At 39.1% G+C, this 22973-nt stretch overlaps 1 protein-coding gene across 2 annotated transcripts in view; it reads left to right on the top strand.

Annotated features, from left to right (window-relative positions):
* The first annotated feature begins 395 nt into the window (after nucleotides 1-395).
* NETO1 (neuropilin and tolloid like 1) overlaps nucleotides 396-22973 on the top strand; it is a 154536-nt gene continuing 131958 nt past the window's right edge. For both annotated transcript variants that reach the window (XM_004387305.2, XM_004387306.1), the window contains exons 1-4: nucleotides 396-502; nucleotides 2589-2642; nucleotides 2877-3014; nucleotides 8214-8462. In XM_004387305.2, coding sequence (XP_004387362.1) covers nucleotides 475-502; nucleotides 2589-2642; nucleotides 2877-3014; nucleotides 8214-8462 — 469 coding nt within the window. In that variant the 5' untranslated portion in view covers nucleotides 396-474. The remainder of the gene's footprint in view (nucleotides 503-2588; nucleotides 2643-2876; nucleotides 3015-8213; nucleotides 8463-22973) is intronic.

A 22973-nucleotide genomic window follows, 5' to 3' on the forward strand; every position in this document is an offset into this window, starting at 1 on the left:
GCCCCGGGGCTCCCAGCGCCCGCCAGCCCGCCGCCCGCTTGCCCGCCGTGCCCTGTGACAGCTGCGGCGGCGGCGATGATGCAGACGAGGAAGGTGCCGCTGGCAGCCGAGTGATGGTGGCGCCCGGCGCCGGACGTGCGGCTAGCGTCATGGTGGGGCTGCTGGCCTCGCCGCGCTGAGCGAGCGGGAGCGAGTCGGGGACGCGCAGCAGGTTGACTGCCGGGCTTGGAGCCCCTCACCACCTCCCCGCGCCCGGGGTCTGCTCTAGCTGGGACTCGGAGCCCCACTCCATATCTCTGCGCCCTGGGTCTGATCCTGGCGGGCTGGGAGCTCTTCTCCACCCATCTGTGCCCCAGGTCGGCTCCGGGCGGCATATTGACGTTCTCGCCACTCCATCCTCTCCCCGCCTCCGAACGCCTCCTCGTCTCTAAATGGAATTAGTGGAGCTCGGAGCCTCGGGTGTAACGCACAGACATGATCCATGGACGCGCTGTGTTGCACAGTGAGTACCTGGCCGCCGCGCGGTCCGCTCGCTGCTCCATCCCTCGCCTCCCTCCATCCCGCCCCTCTCTGGGCCGCAGACACTCCGGACCCTGCAATCCTTGAGTCCGGGCAGATGGAAACTTTCTGTATTGCAGCATCTTAAAGCGGGGCGTGGGGGCGGCGCGCCTTGGCCGTCGCCTGGTCTGGGATCTGCCGGGGACAATTGGCTTTTCTGGAGCCTGAACCTACTGGGGGGTGAGCCAAGCGTGGGGCTTAGGGATGGCACGTGCGGTAGGAGACTGGGAGTTGGGCCCTAGGGAGGCAGCGGGTGGAAAGAGGGAGAGAGCAGGGTTCAGTACTTTGGGGTGAGAAGAAACATCCCTCCGTCCAGGACTTCTGATCTCGGAGGACCCGTATTGCCACTCCAGTGGGTACTTGAAATCCAGCTGGTCCCCACGCTGGCGTGGAGGGCTAGTGCCCACCTCCACTCTGTTTTGGCCTGTAGATATCGAATGTTGCCTTAAGAGTGTGTGGTAACGTGTAGTGTGGAGCGCTGAAAGAACTAGAGGAAGACAGCATCCAGGAAAAGGCGATATAAGTAAGAAAACCAACATGGGTGGTGGGAATTTGACATTAGAAAGCAAGGTTAGAGAGTTATTTCTGTGCCATGCGGTGAAGAGACCCGGCTTTGCTGATGTGTTAATCATAGTGCACGTTGGTAAGGTGCTTCCATCAACACAGAAAAAGCAGAGTAGAGAGATCCCCAAACATCCATCCTGCTGTTGAAGGCTGCATACCTGTGTGCTTGTCTGTATGTGGATAGGTTTATGCGAAGTTTACGTGTATATATATATATTTGTTAAAAAGCACATACATAACAGCAACAACCAGCAGTTTAGTGCAAAGCAGATCGCCGGTCTAGAGACTTTATATTTTTTCCTCCAACTTTAAGCAATACAGGATCAGAGTTCAAAGTAATATAATTGATACATCTTCTCAACTACTAACATCAAGGCCCAAATACTTTTTTTGGCATAATATCTAAGCATAAGTTTATAAACTCCTGCAGTGGGCTTTAGTGTAGGAAACAATTTTGAGTTATAGCCTCCCCCCAACCTTCATTTTAAGTGTAAATATGACTATACACCTTATAGAACCTAGAGCTTTCCTGTAATTGGGCAGCAAAATAAATGACAAAAATAAAATAGAAGAGGAAAAGTCAGATTATGAAGACTAAATTACCTTAATACTTTTCTTATTTTAGGTTTTGTAAAAACATTGAGTAAATCAAGAATCCATGGAAATGAGACAGAAGTTCAGGTTACAATGGTCGTATCAGATTTACTGTTAATTGCACACTTGTGTCTTCTTTTTGATACTAAAAACCTAATTCATACAAAAATGCTTATAGAAATGACCTTTTTCAAAATGATAATCTATTTCTGGACAACACTAAGTATTAAGTCAAAGTTAAAGTTGGAAGACATTAATTTCATAGTTTAGTATCAAGGACAGTATTTACTTGGTAATTCAGTACATTTTTATAATGTGCGTTTTTATAATGATGCTTAATGCCTTCAATCCAAATTAATCTTTTGACCCCTTTCCCCTCCTCCCTACAGAGGATTTGCCTGAGTATTTATTTTCTAAAATACAACCACCTTGGCAATGTGTTCCAGTCAGTCGTGGAGCCCCTTCTCATTGCTGGCTTTTCCTCTTCTTCCTTGTACCTACTGTCCCTCTCTCTTCCTTGAGAAACGTCACAAAGGGGAGCTTAGAAACTGTGGGTTCTGAAATCTCACTGTATGTGGCATTAATAGATTCCAGTGGTGCTTCTCAGTATTGAAGTATCTATTTGCCTTAGGAGTTTGAGTTTCATTCATTCTCAATTTGCATTATTCCCTTAAGGATTCCTAAATACCCCTGTTTTGTGCATTTTGAATCAGCCTTTCAAGTTCCAAGTCTACTTGAAACAGTTAACAGTAATAAAAGTTTTCTGCTTTGATATCATTTTGTCTTTAAATTACTTTACTTTGTTATTAAACTTGACCACTTCCATCCCTGTACACTCATTTTCTCTTTCTACTTTTTCTTTTCTGTTTCAGTTGTAGCAGGTTTAATCATCCTTCATTTGTCTGGGGCAACCAAGAAAGGAACAGGTATGTTTCTTCGGTAACGTGGGAGTGAAAGTCCTTTACTCATTCTGTATTTTCCTGTATTTCCCATATTCTTATTTTTCCAGACTATCTGGAAATTTTACAGTGTGTATATTTGATTGGTTTTGACTAAGACAACGTTTAGAAATTAATTTGCTAATGGAAATTACAAGAATGTCCTCTCTATTTTAGTTGCATAGAAAATTGGATGATGGCTCTTTTTCTCTTTTTTTATAGAAAAGCAAGCCACCTCGGAAACACAGAAGTCAGTGCAGTGTGGAACTTGGACAAAACATGCAGATGGAGGTGTCTTCACCTCTCCCAATTATCCCAGCAAGTACCCTCCAGACCGGGAGTGTGTCTACATCATAGAAGGTGAGGAGAGAGAGGGAGAGGGCTGGAGAGAACACCAGGCCAATCCTGTGCCATCTTTCCAACTTGGATGGACAATATACTTATGACATTACAGACATTGGTTTTGGAGATCATATGCGTAAATATTTCCAAGTGAATCAAGTAACTGTAGAATGTGAAATCAAGCTAATAATTGAAATTATTAATAATGTATTATGAACAAGTAGATTCTGGGAAATAAAAACAAATCAACAACTTTAAAAGTTTATTTTGAATTGAATTAATTGATTTAGAGTTCTGAAGTAAGGGAATGGATGTATAGTTGGCATAATGTTATCTAATGGGAAACATTGTTTTGGAAACTAGTACTTTATTAGTTTAATAATTATAAGAATAATGTGTGTGTGTATATATATATATACAAAAAAAATTGACATTGATTCGATTATGACTCATAACAACCCTGTAGAACAGACTAAAACTGCCCCATAGAGTTTCAAAGGCTGTTATCTTTACTGGAGTAGACTGCCACATCTTTCTGCTGTGGAGCGGCTGGTGGGCATATATTATATATATTTCTTTAGTAATATAAAAGCACAAAGAGCATATAATGTCAGAGAGAAATGTATAGTCATGTTTTCCAAACATTAGTTTGGATGTCCATTGTCACTGAAGTCACTCATTATTCTCTATATTTAGAGAATAGCATGTGTAAATGTTCAGTGATACGATGTGATTGGGAACCACATGTAGCATTGTAGGGCTTCTGTATATGGAGGGAAGAGGAGCAGGAGAAGGCTTAAGAGGTGGACAGTCCTAAATAAAGGAGAACCTGATATTCCAACCATTCTATCCATGAGAGTCTGGATTTTCTGTTATAGAAACTGGTGTACCATTGAAATAATGTAAGTAGAGAATTAATAAGGTGATATTCTGATGAGGAGGTAACTGAAGGAAAACAACAATAAGAAACTATTGCAAAAGAGCAAGTAAATCCTAGTAAAGACCTGAACTAGAGAAGGGAAGTTGGGGCTGGAGTAAACGGAAGAAATAAGAGACATTTATGAAACTGAATCGCACTGGACTGGATGTGGGGATGTGAGCACAGGGAATTCTAGGACTAGTCTAAGGATTTTAGCCTGGTGACTTGTTAGATGGAATTGCCATGGATGAAGAATATAGGTGGAGAAAGAAGGTTTAAAGGAAAAATAGTGTGCTCAATTTTGGTGTTGATGGAGAAGTCTCAAAGTGATTGGATGTATGGATTTTTAGTGTAGTGGAGAGATCTGAAAATATGTATTTGTAGTTCTTAAATATAATGATTATTGTTGAGGTGGTTATCATGAATAAAGTTATCCAAAGAGAGTATTTGGAGCACTGTACTTCAACTTTTTTAAAAAAATACAGATGCCTGGGCCTGCCCCAGGAATTCTGAGCTAATTGGTTTTGGATGGAACCACAGACATCATTATATTATAATTGCTCTCCAGGGGGTACCAGTGGCAACCACAATGCTGGTCTAGAGTGAGAGTAAAAAAAAAACATAGAATAAAACCCATTGCCATCGAGTTGATTCCTACTCATAGTGACCCTATAGTGACCCTATAGGATAGAGTAGAACAGCCCCCATCGGATTTCCAAGGAGTGGCTGGTGGATTTGAACTGCCGACCTTTTAGTTAGCAGGATAGAGGTCTGGAAAATACCTTTAAGGAATGAGCTGAATAGGGGTAACTGGGATTGAGAGGGAGAAGCCCAGAGAGTTGACCAGAGAATCAGAGAAAAGGTGTCACAGCAGCAGAGTGGAGAAAGCAAGGAGTAATTAATGCGCTGATTATTACAGCAAAGAAAAATAAGGTCAAACCAGAAATGCTCCTCTTACTTTAGGCAATTAAGTGACTGTTAGTACCTTTAGGATGAACACTCTTCTGACATCCAGAGGAGCCAGCTAGCAGGGAATGGAGGAGCCGGTGGGAGGTATCGATGGACTGTGGGGCCCAGAGAGGAAAGAGAGTTCCTTTCTTTCTTTCTTTTTTTTTTAAATCCTCTTTCTTTTCTTCTTTTGATGGGACAGATTTTACTTGTTTAAGTCTGAGTGGAATAGTCTTCTTATGGTAAAAAAAAAAAAAAAAAAAAAAGAAGATAAATTGAAAATACGAGGGAAAGAATAATACACCAAGTTTCTTGATGTAAAACAGGTTGTGATAAATAATTCAGGTGAAGGATCAGTCACGGAGTGGAGGGCCCGTTTTATGGATTCCAGGTGATCTGAGAACTCTTTCAAATTAGAGGCAAATTTCTGTCTATATGTGCACTATTCAGATGAAAATGTCCATAGCTTCATTAAGTGTCCAAAGATTCTCAAAGTGTTTGAGTCCCCTCGAAAAGGAACCTCTGTTTTGGTTCAAAGATGACTAATAGGAAATGTTGATGAGAAAGGGCGCTGTGAATGGAGAGATTTGGAGGTGAAAAAAAGTAAGTAGCAAGTTGGACCTAGATAGCTTCAAACAGTTCACATGTGCCAAAATCTCTCATTTTTAAAAAATCTGCAATAGGAAATATATGACATACTTATTTAAATTTGTTTTTTTGCCCCTCCTAAAATTTAGCTAGTGGTATTTTCCTATGTGTGTTTGTTTGATTTCAACAAGTTGGCCCAAAGAAAAATGAAGTGTCCATATATAATGTGGTCTGTCAAAGGCCATAATGATACAGTTTCTTGAAGGAACTTAGGTTTGTTCATTCATATTGGACTGAACTCAGGTGACAATGGGAGTGAAGACATGAATGCATGAATTACCATTAGATGGCCATGCATTTCCTAATAAGGGAAACAGGTGTAGGATGTTGGTAGATTAAATAGGATAGGTATACAGACATAAAGAGAGATTTGATTAGCTCAGGACTATTCCTATTGCCTTAGCTTTCCCCATCCAAAGTGATTAAACATACATTACTTACATCTAAAAGTATTATTCCTTATCCTGAAATAGTTCTTTTCTTCAAAAACTTATCTTACTGGCTTATCAAAGAGGAAAAAAGCAAGCCTATATGTTCTGTAGAATACTAATATATATGAATAGTATACATTGGGCTAATACTTACATGGACCCAGTTTTTTAAGCATGCACCTTTTTGTTTTTGGACTAATATTTCAGGGAAAACAAACAAGCAAACATGGTTTTCCAGATACTTTTTAAGGATGTTTTTTAATTTGCAGGTTTAAAAAAAAGTATTGAATAATTACATTGTGGTTGATACTATATTTGTTGACCTCTGTGATATACATTAATGTCAAATAAAAGCATTCCTGATTTTCTTGCGAGAGTTATTAAGTTCTCTGTACAATGTCCAGATAATCAGAAACATTTTTAGAGATTAAAAATAATCCTTAGAGTAATCTTTTAACACACATTCACCCTTAACCAACTGATTTTCTGTTTTATACTTGGCAAGCCTCAGGATTACCGTTTACTAAGTCTCCAATTTTCAGATCGTCATAAATCTCAGCTCCTTATAAACTTTAGACATTTATGAATGTGAACCTTTAAGTTTAAGGTGATCAAGGTGATATTAAATATATTGTAGACATTCGGAGTGGCTGCCAAACACAGAGCGAGCCGGGCCCTGGGGTGCTAGGTCTTCACTTCTGCGTTTCTGGAAGGAGGTGGTCCCAGGTGAGGCCCAGTAGCTAGGAAGCACTCAGAAGGCTCAGGCAACAACTGTTTACTTACCAGGACCAACGTGTGTTGGTATTTTAATAACTGTAGGAGCCCTGGTGGTGCACAGTTAAGAGCTTGGCTGTTAACTGAAAGGTTGGTAGTTCCAACCCACTCAGTGGCTCCATGGGAGAAAGACCTGGTGATTTGCTCCCGTAGAGATTACAGCCTAGGAAACCCTATGGGGCTGTTCTACTGTGTCACATGGGGTTGTTATGAGTCGAAAATTGACTCGATGGCATCTAACAACAACAACATGGCTATTCTGGTGGTGTCCTGGCTGAACTTGAGCTGGAATGCCAGAATTTTAAACTGTTTTGGCCGTGTCAGGGGAAGAATGGGAGAGTGTTAGCCAATGCACCCATGTGGTGGCGGCGGCACAGTGGTTAAGAATTTGGCCGCTAACCAAAAGGTCGGCAGTTCAAATCCAGCAGCTGCTCCTTGGAAACCCTATGGGACAGTTATACTCTGTCCTATAGGGTTGCTGTGTGTCGGAATCAACTCGATGATAACAGATTTGGTGTTTTGGTTAGCACTGTTGAGCTCTTCTGTGATTCCTTGCAGAGCTATAAAAACATTTGTGAAGATAAGCTCATTTACAATTCATTCAACAAAGAATTTCTGAGAAATTCTCCAGGGCAGATACTGGGCTAAGTGCTGAGGAAAGAAGATGAATAAGATATGGTCCCTGTCTTACATGAGTAGATTTAGACAGAAAGTTTTATTTAAGCAATATTTTCCCTGGTAAGTAGGAGTTAACAAATTGGAAGTATGTAGATATTCACGAAAGTAGGAAAGTAGGAAAGCTGGAAAGGGCATGGTATTTTAGAAGAGCATGACCTGTTTGAAGTGTCTGAACTTGTGCTGTACATGAGGAGGGCATATGAAGACACCAGAAGTGTGGGTTGTGTCAAGTCATATGTCAAGTTAAATGTTTGGATCATTATCCTGTAGCTCAGAGAGAGCCAATGAAGAAGTTTAAACCTGAAAGTGATGTGATCAGATTTGTATGTTTGAAAAATTCCTCTTGATATACTTGTCTGTGCACTTTGATCTAATCAAAATATCCCTTTGAGGCTATCTGAATGGCTGTAGAACTCTATGTTGAATGATTCTCAAGTGGTTTCTGACCTTACACTTGGGTTCTGCAGAAAATATGGGGAAGGTGACAGAAAGATGCCCCTGGGCTTTCTAAGCCTGACTGGGCAGGCTTTCACAAGAAAACTGTGATAAGTTAATAATTTATCAGACATAGAAACGGTGTACTTACTATCAGAATAACAGTTTGTGCAACATCACCAGTTGTAGGGACCCTTTAGACATTCTTATGGAAATAGGAGATCTGAGAATGTGAACTATTGCTTGCTTGCTTTACATTTCCAAGCATATCGTGCTCAAAGTTTGATAGAAAGTATACAGATACTATCAGAAATAGCACCAGAAAAATCAAACTAAAGATTTAAAAAGTGACCTTCTGAACATACTCTTTTTTTTTTTTTTCAGCTGCCCCAAGACAGTGCATTGAACTTTACTTTGATGAAAAGTACTCTATTGAACCTTCCTGGGAGTGTAAATTTGATCATATTGAAGTTCGAGATGGACCTTTTGGCTTTTCTCCAATAATTGGACGTTTCTGTGGACAGCAGAACCCACCTGTGATAAAATCCAGTGGAAGATTTCTATGGATTAAATTTTTTGCTGATGGAGAGCTAGAATCGATGGGATTTTCAGCTCGATACAACTTCACACCTGGTAAGTAGGGGCTTGTTTTTTACTGATGTCTTTTTCCTTCCTGGGTCTTCTATCTTCATAATACAAAAGCTTTTATAAGACATTATCAAAATTTTTTTAAAGAATTTTCCATTTCTATTTAAAACCAAACATAGTCTTTTCATAAATTCTGAGAGGGAAAAATAAAAAGTATCTCTTTAAAACTTTGCTACATTCAAGACAAAGTGTAGTGACTAAGGAGTCTACATGGTCATCACCAATGCAATTCAGTACATGGACATTTATTATTCTGTAATGTGTAATTTGAGAGACAGACTGTAATAAAGAAGCTAATTATACATAGAATCCCAATAAACTTGAAAGGCAATTGTAGTATTGTAAAATGTGTCCATCGAAATGTTCTTTGGAGAGCTTGAATGAAAAGTTCATTTGTTCTGAAAATTATAATAATTTTTGAAGCAAATGGATCACAGTAAAAGCATTCTCTTTTGAGAAATGCAAACTCTTAAGGGTTTTGATGAAAGGAAAACTGAGACCCATCACAGCCCCTTATTCATTTGCAAGGCCTGGCAGACATTGATGATTATAAAATTATGCATTTCCACCTCAATTTTCCTTTTTAACCTGCTAATATGAAAAAGCGGCCTGTGATGTTGACTGGCTCATTTTATGATGAGTTATCATTCATTACAGTAAAAATAGGTTACCAACATTTTTAAATTGTAAGAGCACCATGCTGCATCAATTTGAGATTTGATGAAGGAAAGTCATTTTTTAAGTGGAAAAATGACTCAAATTACATAAAGTACATTATTTATATATATTTACTTTTCATTTTGCATATATTGCTTCACTTAGGTTATATCAAGCAATAGGAGAATTTGGGATATGTGTAAAATTTTTGAAGTTCTTTCTTGTTACAGAGGCAACATCAGAGTAGGGATATGATGCTCTGATAAAAAACCAAAATTTTAAAAATAACAGAAGATTAATGATGGCTTTTATTATGACATTGTGGTAATGTTACATGAATCAAATATTAACTATATTATGTGTATTAACCTTAAGCATTAAGAAAATTCTGGCAATGTCGCTAAGAAATTGTAACTTTAATTATGTTTTGCTAATATTGGATTACTCACAGAAATCATGGATTTGACAGGTGATAATGAAACGAATTTAATGTATTCCCAAAAGATGTGAATATATAGATGAATTTACCTGTCAGATTATTAGTGCTCCAGTTGTAAATGGAAATATATGTTTTATTCTTAACTGGCAATTTTGAGTACACTCAGGACCTAAAGGTAGTGGCAATATCTTGATTTAGGTTTTTATAAATTAATTTCCCACCTTGTGTTTAGTGGTGGTCTGAATACTATCTAGGATTTAAAATCTTGACTCTGTAAGGAGTGCAGGATGAACTAACACACTTCATCAGCATAAGCAGGGCTATCCACGTTCCGGTCTTGGCTTGAGAAAACGTAAACGATCACACTTAGTCTGCTTTCCTAGGTTATAAAAAGCCATTTTTCTTCTTGAGTATTTTTCTTCACTCTCCGTTTCTTTATTGTTGTTGTTGGTTGCTGTCCATTCAATTCCAACTCATGGTGATCAAATGTATGCAGAGTAGAACTGCCCGTAGGGTTTTCAAGGCTGTGGCCTTTGGGAAGCAGATCACCAGGCCTGTCTTCCAAGGTGCCTCTGGGTGTGTTCAAATGGCCAACCTTTTGGCTAGTAGTTGAGCGCTTAACTCTTTGCACCACCCAGGGAAAAACCACTATACTTTATAGAAGGGAAACATTTTATTGTTGGAAACAACTGAATTTGAAGGGAACATGACGAGATGATACCATAAATTGAGGGATGAGCTAGGGATGGGCTAAGGCTTCTGTTTTTTTTTAATATAATGGAGATTGAAGGGTACTGGAAGATCTGCAGTTGGCATATGAGGGAAAAGTAAGACCATACAAAGGAGACTTGAAAAAGTTCCCTGACTACAGATGTTGACACTATATGGTCCAAGATCATAACTTGAGTGGTATAACACTCCACAGCTCATTTCATAGAGAGACAGTATTGAGGCAGTCTGTTAGTTAATGGAATGAGAAAGGTGTGAGGATTAGGGATAATTTAGACAGTGTTTAGGGAATCAGGACTCAGGCTTGCTTTAATTGTAATTGTGGCTTATTTTTTGTTTAGTAACGTGGTAATTGTGGGCAATTGAGGGGGAAGAGTTCCTTAGATCAACTTAAAGTTGTGAGATACAGTGTACTGTGAAATAGACACCAGTGGTCCACATCCTGGAGATGAAGTTCCACCCACCAGTTCCCCACAGATAGACTCCAGCATGGCAGTTAGGAACTGTTAAGAGCACTGGCTTTGGAATCAGACCTGGCTTCCTATCTTGCTTGCTGTAAATTGTGGACACAACCTTGACCTTTCTAAGTCTCATTTCAATGAGCATTCTTGGAATCGCACGGTCCCACTTTGTTTGCAAAACAAAGGTACGTGGGTAGCCAGATGATAATCAGTGGATTGTGTAGTGAATGTGGAATCCAACTGTTGAAAAGTAATGTAACTTCCATGTTTAATGTCATCAAGATGGGGTACTTGGTGGTTCATCTTCCCAGCATGGGTAGTTTTTCCCGTGATACCCTAGGTCCCGAAGGGTGATGACTCAAGTCCACCCCCGTCTGCAGTCCACCTTCCTTGTCTAAGGCCGTCTTGCCTGACTGGCAAACTAATTTGTGTTAGCTCTTATCTCCAAAATTAAATTTCTTAATACCGAACTCCCTTTTACCTTTCCTTTCTACTCAACTTAGAAAAGAAAAAAAAAAGCCTTTTAATCACAGGCTCCTGTAGTCACTTGTAACTGTGCTTTGGAATGGGTGGTTTATGGGAAATAGCCAACTGGAGGTAATGTGTGGATATGGGGAAGAGCAGAATCAGAGAAGATATCATGGAAACACATTTCAGGAGGTTCTTCCAGGTCTCCTGGCATATTCTGAAGATTCCTCAGTTTTTAGTTGACTGATCGTGTTTATTTTTGGATACCGTGCTATTACCCAGGACTATGGTGCAGTGATGAATCACCTAAGATTATAGTCTTGCATGAAAAACAAGGATTGTGAGATGGAGGAAGAGCCAGGGAGAAACCAACTGGTTCAGATTCTAGGGTCCGTAAGAACAAGGGGCAGTGTGAGGCTTTTAAAGAAGGGTGCAGGGATAGAAACGCCTGTGGGGAGTGGGGGGCGGCGGGGAGGTGCTGCCCCATATCTATGAAGAGAGTATCTTCTCCTGAATAGACACAGCTGTCATGGGGTTTCCTGCTCAACATACTCTCCCACTTTAGAGAAGAGAGACACGTTCAGAATCACTGAAAATGTCCAAAGTTACCTGATGCGAAACTTGATCGTCCATAGACAGTTCAACAAGAGAACATAAAGTGCTCATTGTAACAAAAGTGTATTCTTTTTTTCATCTTAATAAGACAGACTTGTTTTTCTCAAAAAACTAAAGCAAATTTATTATAGAAAAACAAATGATTAGAAAACAATTTTGCAGTAAAAGCATTTTGATGATACTGGAATGGTATAAACCAAACTCATAACAATAGCTACTCTATTGGGGGAAGAGTGAGAGATGTGGAAGATTTGAAGAGGCCACGCTGGAGATATAGTGAAAATTGACTCAGTGTTATCTGTAATGCTTTAGTTTTTATAATGGATACTGTATTTTTGTTATTACTTGTAAAATGAAAAATAATTTAAGATTAAAAAAACACAAAAAGAGAAAATACTATAGCTGGTAATTTTTAAATGAATTCTTAGAAGGAGGGGCTGTCATTTCCCAATATTACACAAAATTTTGTACTCAAACTAAGAATGCCTTTTAAGCAGAGACCAACTCTTCCATGTGACTGTGTTGCCTCAATTTTTTTTTCTTTTTTTTTTTTCCCCATTTTTAAGTATAAACTAAGGACAAAAATAATTAACAGTATCTGCTATGCCCCCAGTTCAGGTTGCTGGACTCTTGGGGAAGGTAATCCTTCCAATCTCTTTAGTAGTTTATTTCATGATAGAGAGATTTTCTTCCATGTACAGACATAAAGTATGATGTTTATGGAATCTTCCTCTTTGAATGATGATATTTCTTCATATTAGTTTTATGAAATGAAGTTTAAATGAAATTTAAATTTAAATTAAGAAATATGCCTAAAAGTATACTAGATATAAGAGGTTGAGTGAGGCATCAGCATTGAAGTGAGTAGGGCTGTTAAATAGGTTGATTGCATTATGATGCTTTATACTGAAATAGCCCCTTTCATTTGAGGAGCTCAGAGTGTTATAGGAATGTTCTGCCTGATTCACAGCCTCTTCTCAAACTCCATGCTGATAGACTTCAAAGGCAATGGCTATTGTGCAGTGCAGGGATTTGAATTCAGTGTTTGGAAAAGATATGCATGCATAGTAAATGCAGTGTGTTATTTAGGTGAAAATATTGTCATGAAATTTATATTATTTTAATTGTTCAGAGCAGTGTGTTTGCCTCTTTTTATCAGAGATGGGAATGCATGTGTGAGTATTAATAATTTGTAAAGCTCCCAAATTTTCTTAGATAGCATGAGTTCTGATATTTGCTTAGGTAAGAATACATACATGTATGTGTGTGTGTATATAATATATATATTCTTTCTTACCCAAGCAAATATCAGAGCTCCCACTATCTAGCTAAGAAAAACATATACGTATGTGTGTATGTACACACACACACATTCTAAAATCTAAAGTTTCTTTTGAAATTTTCACTAAAAGATGAAAGAACAGAAGGTTTTATGGTCTAAAGTTAAAATAAAAACTTGATTTGATTACTTTGTTTTTCACTTAAAAATAAAAGATTGAGTATATTTAGGTTAGATAGCATATACTGTCCTTCTATCTATTATAATTAAACAATACACCCCAATTATTCTAATCTCAGCCCCAGCGGAAGCTGACAAATTGAAAATGTAAACAGAAATATCAGATCTTCTAGAGGCATATTATTCTAGAAATGACATTAAAACCTTGAGACTCACAGCAGGGACGAAATTATCAATGTGCAATAGATACCAAATGTATTTATGTGGGGAAATGATTTTCTATATCTTACTCATATCCACCCACACTGTGACTTGGTTAATCTGATCTATATAATACAAAGCTTAGGGCGAAGAGATGAGGAAGAAAGAGAGAGAGACAAAGTGCTGTTTAGTTAGGTAGGTGTTCGGGAGAGAAGCTGAGAGTGGGAGAGAGAATTTCCAGGATTAGCTCCCATCTGTGCAGAGAATGTTGAGAGAAGTAGCAAAGGAGAAAAGATTTTTAAGAAGTTTGCTGTGCAGAAAGAAGGCCTTCATAATCTTGTTTCCCAGAGAGAAAATTTAATTATATTTAATTAAAGGCTAATTGTTGGACTACATTTCTTTGAATGTGGTACAACTGGGGCTGGACCATGTGTGGTCCCAGATATATTCCTGTTATAGATGCATTTTCTTTAGATCTCCAAGAGACTTTGGGATTCATCTCCTTTAACCTTTTCATGTTAGAGATAAGGAAACCAAAGATTGAGAGAAAATGTTTTCCTGGATTCGTGGTCTCTGTGTGGAAGTTAAACTACTGCTTGTTCTTTAGCTATGTAATGTGCATGCTGACGTACCTTCTACAGAGGGTTAAGATTATGGCTTTAATTACATCACATATTGCAAGTACTTTTAACACAGTTATATTAAGAAACTCAATTAAGGCATAATACTGTATCACCCACATTTTGACATTATCTGGTGTATGAATTTAAAAACCCAACTTTCCATGCTGCCTGAAATGTCTTTCAGTTCACAGTGACCAAAGAGGCAATGATTCCTCTCGACCCTTCTCACCCTGTGCTAGAAAGTTCTGTCTTTTCAACCCATCTGAGCCTGAGATGTGTGACCATTTCCTGTGCTTCTCAAATATCCATTGTTGCTGACAGGGTGTCACTTGTATATGCGTTTGTCTCATTACCTGAAACCTGGGGCCCACATACTCAGCCCTCAAGGGGAAAGCTGTAATTTCTTTCTCCTAGATCAGCCACAGCTTTTCTTGCTCCCAGCATAGCTGTCCCTCTGGCCTTTCCTTTTGATGGTAGATATTCCAGTCACCACAAACATCGCTTTCTCCAGGGCTGCTGTGGACATATGTGCAGGTTAAGGACACTCAGTGCAGAAGTGAGAGGGGCTGAGATCCAGGCCCCCAGAGGAGCACCCGTGAGCAGACATGGGGATGTTTACCAAGTTAGACAAAGGTATCATCTGGAAAAGTCCCTGCCTCGATCAGTCCTAAGATCACCTGTGCACCCATTGTCATGGGACACCCAACATCACACGAACAATATCCACCCCTCGCTGAAATTCCCCTAAAGGGCAATTGTATTGTCTGAGCGAGGGGAACACTAAAAGAAAAGGAATGGGAAAGAGAGAAAAGGAAAGGAAGCAAAAGGAAAAGAGAGAGAAAGGAAGGAAAAGAAGAAAAGAGAAAAGAAAGGGAAAGAAACGGCGCATATATTCTATTTCCGTTTTGCATTTTCCTGGCTCTCACTGTCTGTAGTGACTAGGCTTCTTGGTAGAATCTTCTTCTTCTAGTCCCCTGCCTAACATTTATCATTGCATATTCAAGAAATATGCTTTTCAAATTATAAATGTCCTATATATTTTGTCTAAGAAAACATTATTATCAGAACTTGTCATTCTTTGAAACCTTTCCTTTCATAACCATTTGCAGATAGTTTGAGGCTTATTGCTGTTTTTTTAATGTGCAAATTAAATCCAGGGGTTCTTGGGAAAGCAGTCCACAATGTTATTTTTCTTGAGCAAAGTTGCTTCCCTGTTTTAGAATGTGTATGCCATTACAGCTATTTAAGTATAACTTGTGTTACGACTCTTAGAGTGAATGCATAGAATAACTTAATTCCACTAGGCTGTATTTGCCATTGTATTTATTCAGCAGGTATTTATTGATCCACTCTACTAACACTGGTAAAAAAAAAAATCTACGAACACTGTAGAAATACAGTATGTATCAGATCAGACCGTATTCTCCCTACAATGAGTTCATTGCCTATTATAAGAGAGAAGTCACGTGTGGTAGGTAAAATAATTCTTTCCCCCCACCCCCTGCAAACATGTCTGCATCCTAATTCCTGAAATTTGTGAATATGTCAGGTTACATGGCAAAGGAGAATTAAGGTTGCAGGTAGAATTAAGGTTGCTATTCAGCTAGATTAAATTAAACAACTCAGGAAGCAGCAAAAGAAGACTGAAGGAATACACAGAGTCACTGTACCAAAAATAATTGGTCGATGTTCAGCCATTTCAGGAGGTAGCATATGATCAAGAACTGGTGGTAATGAAGGAAGAAGTCCAAGCTGTGCTGAAAGCATTTGTAAAAAACCATTTTACTTGAATCCACAATCAACACCCATGAACAATGTCACTTCGACAACTAAGGTGTACCTGACCCAAGCCATAGTATTTTCATTCACCTCATATGCATGCAAAATTTGGACAATGAATAAGGAAGACCAAAGAAGAATTGATGCATTTGAATTATGGTGTTGGCAAAGAATATTGACAGAAGGAACATGTCTGTCTTGGAAGAAGTGCAGCCAAAATGCTGCTTAGATGTGAAGATGGCAATACTTCGCCCCACGTACTTTGGACATGTTATCAGGAGGGACCAGTCCCTGGAGAAGGACATCATACTTGGTAAAGTAGAGGGTCAGTGAGAAAGAGGAAGCCCCTCAAAGAGATGGACTGACACAATGGTTGCAACAAAGGGCTCAAACGTAGCAGCAATTATGAGGATGACACAGGATGGGGCAGCATTTCATTCTGTTGTACATGGAGTTGCTATGAGTCAGAACTGACTAAATGGTACCTAACAACAAACAACAGCTCAGCTAGATTATCCAGGTTCAATCACAAGCATCCTTGTAAGTGAAAAAAGGAGCCAGGAGAGTAAGATCAGAGTGATGATATATAAGAAAGACCCACATGGCCATTGCTGACTTTGATGATGGATGGAGACCACAAGCCTAGGAATGTAGGCAGCCTCTACAAGCTGGAAAAGGCAAGGAATGGATTCTCCCTTGGAGCCTCCAGTTTGGAATAGAGCCCCGCCCACACCTTGATTTTAACCCAGTGAGGCCACCTTGAGACTTCCACCCTCCAGAACTGTAAGATCATACCTTAGTGTTGTTTTAAGCCACTAAATTTGTGGCAGTTTGTTCCAGCAGCCAAAGGAAACAATTGCATGCAAGCACATTTTTCACAGAAGTGCTAGAATTTGAGAACTGATGTGAAAAGTGAACAAATGATGTTAGAATTCCCAGGAGACACCAAGAACATCAGAATTGGAGTATTTTCTGTTCAAATTTGTAAATATCTGTGTTCCAAGTACAGGCTTGTCAGTCCTCTAAGTTGGACTTTGCTGCATGTAAAGTCATACACCATATCTGTGTGGATGTATTTGTATACCTATTTATATATTGGATTATGCGGGTGCCATCCTTATGCTAAGGAGCCCTGGTGACACAGTGGTTAAGTGCTCGACTGCTCACTGAAAGTTTGGCTGTTCAAACCTGCAAGCTGTTCCTCGGGAGAAAGATGTAGCAATCTTCTTCCATAAACATTACAGCCTCAGAAACCCTAATGGGGCAGTTCTACTCTGTCCTGTAGGGTTACCGTGAGCTGGAATTGACTCAATGGCAATGGGTTTGGTTTATCCTTTTGCTGGAGCCCCAACAAAATTGTGACTTGCACACCTTTCTAAGGATGAGCATGGGAAGGTGGTGTTTTTGTTTGTGGTAATAATAGCTATTTGTAGAAGCTGGTGCTCTTTAAGCCTCTGCCTCTTTGCGGCATATCTACCTGATGCCTTTGCTTCAGATGAGCTCTGCTCTCTGTTCCTGCACGCTCGATTGGCACGCGGCCACCATTCCTCAGCTTTGCTGACTGGCTTGAAATTCTGCTTCAGCATGTCCTTACGGCATTTTCCCTTTCCAGCTACTTCAGATGCCTCCCGTCAACCAGGCTACCATGGGAATTACAGAGTGACTGTAATATAGCAGGACAACTCACAATCAGCAGGACATGTACCCACAAAAGAACTCTACTTGACTTTTTTAAGCAGGAGGACGGGTTAGTCATAAATATGTCGCTTCTCTTCTGTTCACTATTGATCATAACCAGAATCAGAAGACTGTTCTATTCCCTGGGAACTTTTCTTTGGAAATTTGCACTTCAAAGCCCTGAGGAGTTCCTCTAAGTGATTCAGATGGAAATACAGTTCAACAGGTAGGCTGCAGGACCACTACTACCTTAAAACCACCCCACACCTCCAGTGAGGCAGCCACTGCAGTCTGAAAGGAATCCCTGTTTTCTTTAGCAGATTTGGCAGGTGAACAAAGTGGAGTTGGTGGCATAGTCAGTGGATGTGCTGATGGACTGGGAAGGCACAGATGAGGGTTGTCATGGCAATGAAAGGTCACATCTGCAATGGAAGGTTTTCATGGGCATAACAATGAACGAGCCTTGCAGAGACCTGCTGTCGTAGCTAATTGGTTAACTGGTAGGAAAATTATCCTTCGTTTTCTTGCATGTGCATATTACTTTCTTTAAACAATCCTCATTGAATAACATTTGCATCTCAAATTTTAAATTAAAAGAAGGAAATTATTAAAAAAAAAAAAAAAAAAGAATGCAGCTACCCTTTGTTCTCTGTTTCCAACTGTTTTGACCTTTGAATCTATTTCCATTCCGTGCAGTTCATTCTTTGTTTGCTTGGATCATTGCTGCGCTTTCTGCCGACTACTCATTTATTCCTTTTTGGCTTCCTTCACTGACCTGAGCTGCATGCTGCTTCCTTCCTTGACAACTCAAGTCTCTGCCTATCCCACTACCTCCTACTGCTGCTTCTCTGGGCTCTGAATCTACATCTCACTTCCTCTCTTTGCAACACCCCCACCCTGCTTATTTTTGGGAAGTCTACTCTCACATTGAGGAGCCCTGGTGACGTGATATTCTCTGAGATCTCATCTGAACTTCTGATTCATTATTACATGGATTCATTCAACAACTACCAAGATTATTGACCCATCATTGGCCCAGACATGGTATTCTCTGAGATCACATCTAAACCTTGATTAATTATTTCCAGGATTCATTCAACAACCACCAAGATCATTGACCCATCATTGGCCCAGACACTGCACTAAAGGCTGAGATATGAACATTACTGAGATGCAGTATCTGCTCCGGAGGAGCTCCCAGTGTATTTGAGGAAGTAAATATTTACGCAAATAACTGAGTCCCGATATGGAAGGCTCTGTGGAACGTGTACTATGTCCTGTGCACCTGTGCAGCTTCTTAAATGGAAGGACCTTGGATTTATACCTTTGAATTTCCAGTTCCTTATTAGTGTCTAGGATAAGCAAATAGATGCTTGACGAAATTGATTTGAATGGATACATAAATGAGTGAATGAATGCATAAGTGAATAAATGAAGTTAAATAATCAAAGAAGGTAGAAGGTATGAACGATTGGTAACATGTCGATGAGTACTCTATAGTGAAGACCATTTGGAAAGTAGGTGTGTGACTTTAAAAGGAGAGGGATTGAGATAAGACTGAAATAATAATTTGATTCAGAAAAAGAACTCTGTAATGCCATGTCAATGATTTCAACACAATCTCAGCATTTTAAATTGAATAGTGATATTTGAGACCTCCATTGCAAAAGTGAGCTTTATCAGAATTCAGAGGATGGATTGAGTAGGGAAAGAATAGAAGCATAGGAAACCAAAATAAAACAATTAAAACAATACAGGAAAGAAACGGTGAGGAGCAAGGTCAATGCAGTGTCTGTGGCAATGTAGTGAAAGAATAAATTTGGAATAAATAAAACCCAAAAAAACCACTGCCGTCGAGTCGATTCTGACTCACAGCGACCCCACGGGATTTCCAAGGCTGTAAATCTCTGCAGAAGCAGACTGCCACATCTTTCTCTTACAGAGCAGCTGGTGGTTTCTAACTGCCAGCCTTTCAGTTAGCAGTCGATTGCCTTAACCACTGGTAAATTGTGTATGTGTGTTGAGCAAGAGAAGTAGAAATGACTGAGATTACTATCCCCAATGATTTGGTGATTGGTTATGTTATAACCTATGTTGGGGAGTAAAGGAAGAGAAACACGTTCAAAACAAAAACTTATGTTTGCTGTTAAAGAGGTCGAAAAAGAGGTTTACCAATGAGATGTCTTTGTGGGCAAGTTAAATACACCATTAGTAATTTAGGGAAGAAGCAAATAAGAGATGAATATGTAAGTTAATTAGAAAACTAAGCACAAAAATCTCAAGTAATTATGCAACCCACATATTAAAATAAAACATTATGTAAGTTTGAGCCAATATTCTTGTCTGAGAAAATTAGAAAACCAAAATTGTGTGTATTTTGGAATTTTAAATTTTGTTCAGTCTTGGCCCCTTCCTTCCAGACAATTTTAGTTGGTTATCCATTGACGTGACTTTTTCTTTGGACATAGGTGAACTCCAGCAAAACACTCAATTTTTTTAAGGTCAGGGGAGGGTAATGCTTCTGTCTCGTGCGTGGCTCTTTCTCATGAGGCGGGATGATTTCCTGAATTATGGAGAGAATTACTCCCATGAGACTGATTAAAAAAAAACTTTTATGGGCTGCTTGGAACATTCCAAGGGGAGGTGGGAGCTGTAGTGTATCTTTAATAACCGGGATATTGAATAATTTCTTGTTTAATAGTATTTGTTTTTTCTCCCTGTATAACTTTGACATGCTTACTTGTAGGAATGACTTAATTTATTTATTATACCTACTTTTGAAAGTATCATACCATCTCTATTATCAGGATGATTTCATGTGCTCCCGCAGGATTTGAAAAAATGCATTTGGTCCAGCTTCAAAAAAAAAAAAAAAAAAACGAGAGAAAAGAGAAGAGTCACTTTTCTCTGTTCATTGAGTTATTTCCTTGTGTCATTTGGACAATATTTGCTCTATTACTTTGTTGCTTTATTCTCTATATTAGAATCTATACTAATTGAAATTGCAAGCTATAAAATTGTAAAAGAAGAGTAATATTCACTATCGGTTACAATTTAGATGGCTAGACTAAGAAAATGGAAACAGTTTTAGAAAAGATCCTAATGTGTATAACCTACATATTTCCAAAAAAAAAAAAAAAAAAATTAATATCAAAACTATTTGGATTTTTTTATTAGCTAAAACCAAAAAACCCATTGCCATAGAGTCAATTCCGACTCACAGATACCCTACAGGTTAGAGTAGAACTGCCCACAGGGTTTCCAAGGAGCAGCTGGTGGATTCGAACTGCCAACCTTTTGGTTAGCAGCCAAGCTCTTAACCACTTAGCCACCAGGGCTCCTTATTAGATAAAGCACCCTGCAAAAAATGTCCTGTAAAATTTTCCATTAGAAGAAAGAGTAATAACTGCAGATATTGAAAATTAATTCAGATGAAACAATGATATAATTAGGGAGTGACTCCTGCTTTCTAAAAATCTCATTATAAGAAATTCATCTTAATAAAAAATATTGAATTATTAAGCTCCTATTGTATGCCAGCCATTGTTCAAAGCACTTTACATGTATCATCTCATTTGATTTTTATCACGCACCTATGAGTTGCTATATTACTGCCATCCTCCTTTTGGGTTAAAAAATTAAGTTTAAAATGTTTAAATGATGTGCCCAAGGTCATGTCCCTAGCAAAGGTGAAATTTGAACACAAGCAGTCTATGTTTTTAGATACTATGCCTCATTGTCAACAAGTAAATGTCTGTTTGCTTCAGGGCTCAACATTTCAAAGATCTTGACCTTTCTCAACCTTTGTGATTATATTGGGAAACTTTCTGATGTCTTCAGTGATCCCAGAATTTATCTTCTCTTTATACCCTAACATCTTTCATACAACAGCGACATTTGTCCCTGTATCATGAGTAAGCACAATTTTTCCTCCTGGATTTTTTTATTAGTTTTAAAATTGTCATCACTATTGTCATCATCATTATCATTATATTTATCAAGCTTTCAATGTTAGTCATAATAATATCCCTGCTAATAATTTATATCTTATGAGTTTATCTCAAATCCATAAAAATAATATTACTAATTATTAAGTATATTATAATATGTTTTTACCACAGAAAAATGATTAATTCTCTCAAGCTATATGTTGCCAACTAGTAACAAAAGTGGTTAACAATTCCAATTCTTGGGATAATCATCGACTTTAGTCTTCCTTTTGAATATCCCCCCACCTCAAGGCACTACTTTACTTTTCTGTGTGCCTTTTTTAACAGTTAATTTTGAAACCATTTCAAACTTAAAAAAAGTTGAAAGTTCAGTATAAATAATTTTCTTGTCTTTTTCTGAAACTCTTCTGTATACATTTTATTGTTTTACTAAGTGGAAAAATAGTATTGATCAGTGTTTAGGCTGGGTTCTCTAGGAAAGCAAAACCAGTAAAGCCTATAAATATATATAGGGAAAGATTTATATCAAGGAAACAGCTCACATTATTGTAGAGGCTAGAACATCCCAAGTCCGGGGATCAGTGTAGAGGCCTCTCCCAATTCACACAGCAGCAGAAGCTGGCGAGCTCAAGATCGGCAGGTCAGAGAGCAGGGCTTCCACTCACAGACTGTGAAGGTTGACGAATTCCAAGATTGGCAGGCAAGACCGCAAGGTTTCTCGTGATTCACGTAGCTGCAGGGGCTGGTGAACCCAAGACTGGCAGATCAGAGAGCAGGGCTCCTCTCACAGGCTGTGAAGATCGATGAATCCCAAGTTCAGCAGATAAGCTGACAGCTCAAGTCCCAAGAACCAGAAGTCAGATGAACAGGAGGCAGCCACAGGATCCAGAGTGAGCAGAAAGTCAGAAAGTCTGCTTATATTCAGATGGAGGCCACACCCCCAAGGAAACTCCCTTTCATCTGGTTGGCTACTCACAACATATTCAATCCTGTGAGTGATCACGTGTAAACACTGAGAATCATGGCCCAGCCAAGTTGACACACATCTTAACCATCACAATCACCTTTACCTTTTCATTGTATTTCAGAAATAGCTAAATGCCTATTCTCTTAGCCATAGTTCTTGACTAGGAATGTGAAAGAGGTCCAGTCCCCCGTTCAGTTGGTGATGACAGCTGGGAGAGCCACCTGACAGAGTAAAAAGAGCACAGCTTTGGAGCTGGAAAGACCAGGCTGAAGCTAAGGCTTTACATTTAGGAAGCCTAGCAACATAGTGGTTAAAAGAACACAGATTCTATGTTGTCATTAAAAAACCAAAAACCAGACTTGTTGCCGTTGAGTCGATTCCGACTCATAGCGACCCTATAGGACAGAGTAGAACTGCCCCATAGGGTTTCCAAGGAATGGCTGGTGGATTCGAACTGCCAACCTTTTAGTT

Source organism: Trichechus manatus, unplaced genomic scaffold, assembly GCF_000243295.1.
Source record: "Trichechus manatus latirostris isolate Lorelei unplaced genomic scaffold, TriManLat1.0 scaffold00183, whole genome shotgun sequence".
In the NCBI taxonomy this organism is placed as follows: domain Eukaryota; kingdom Metazoa; phylum Chordata; class Mammalia; order Sirenia; family Trichechidae; genus Trichechus; species Trichechus manatus.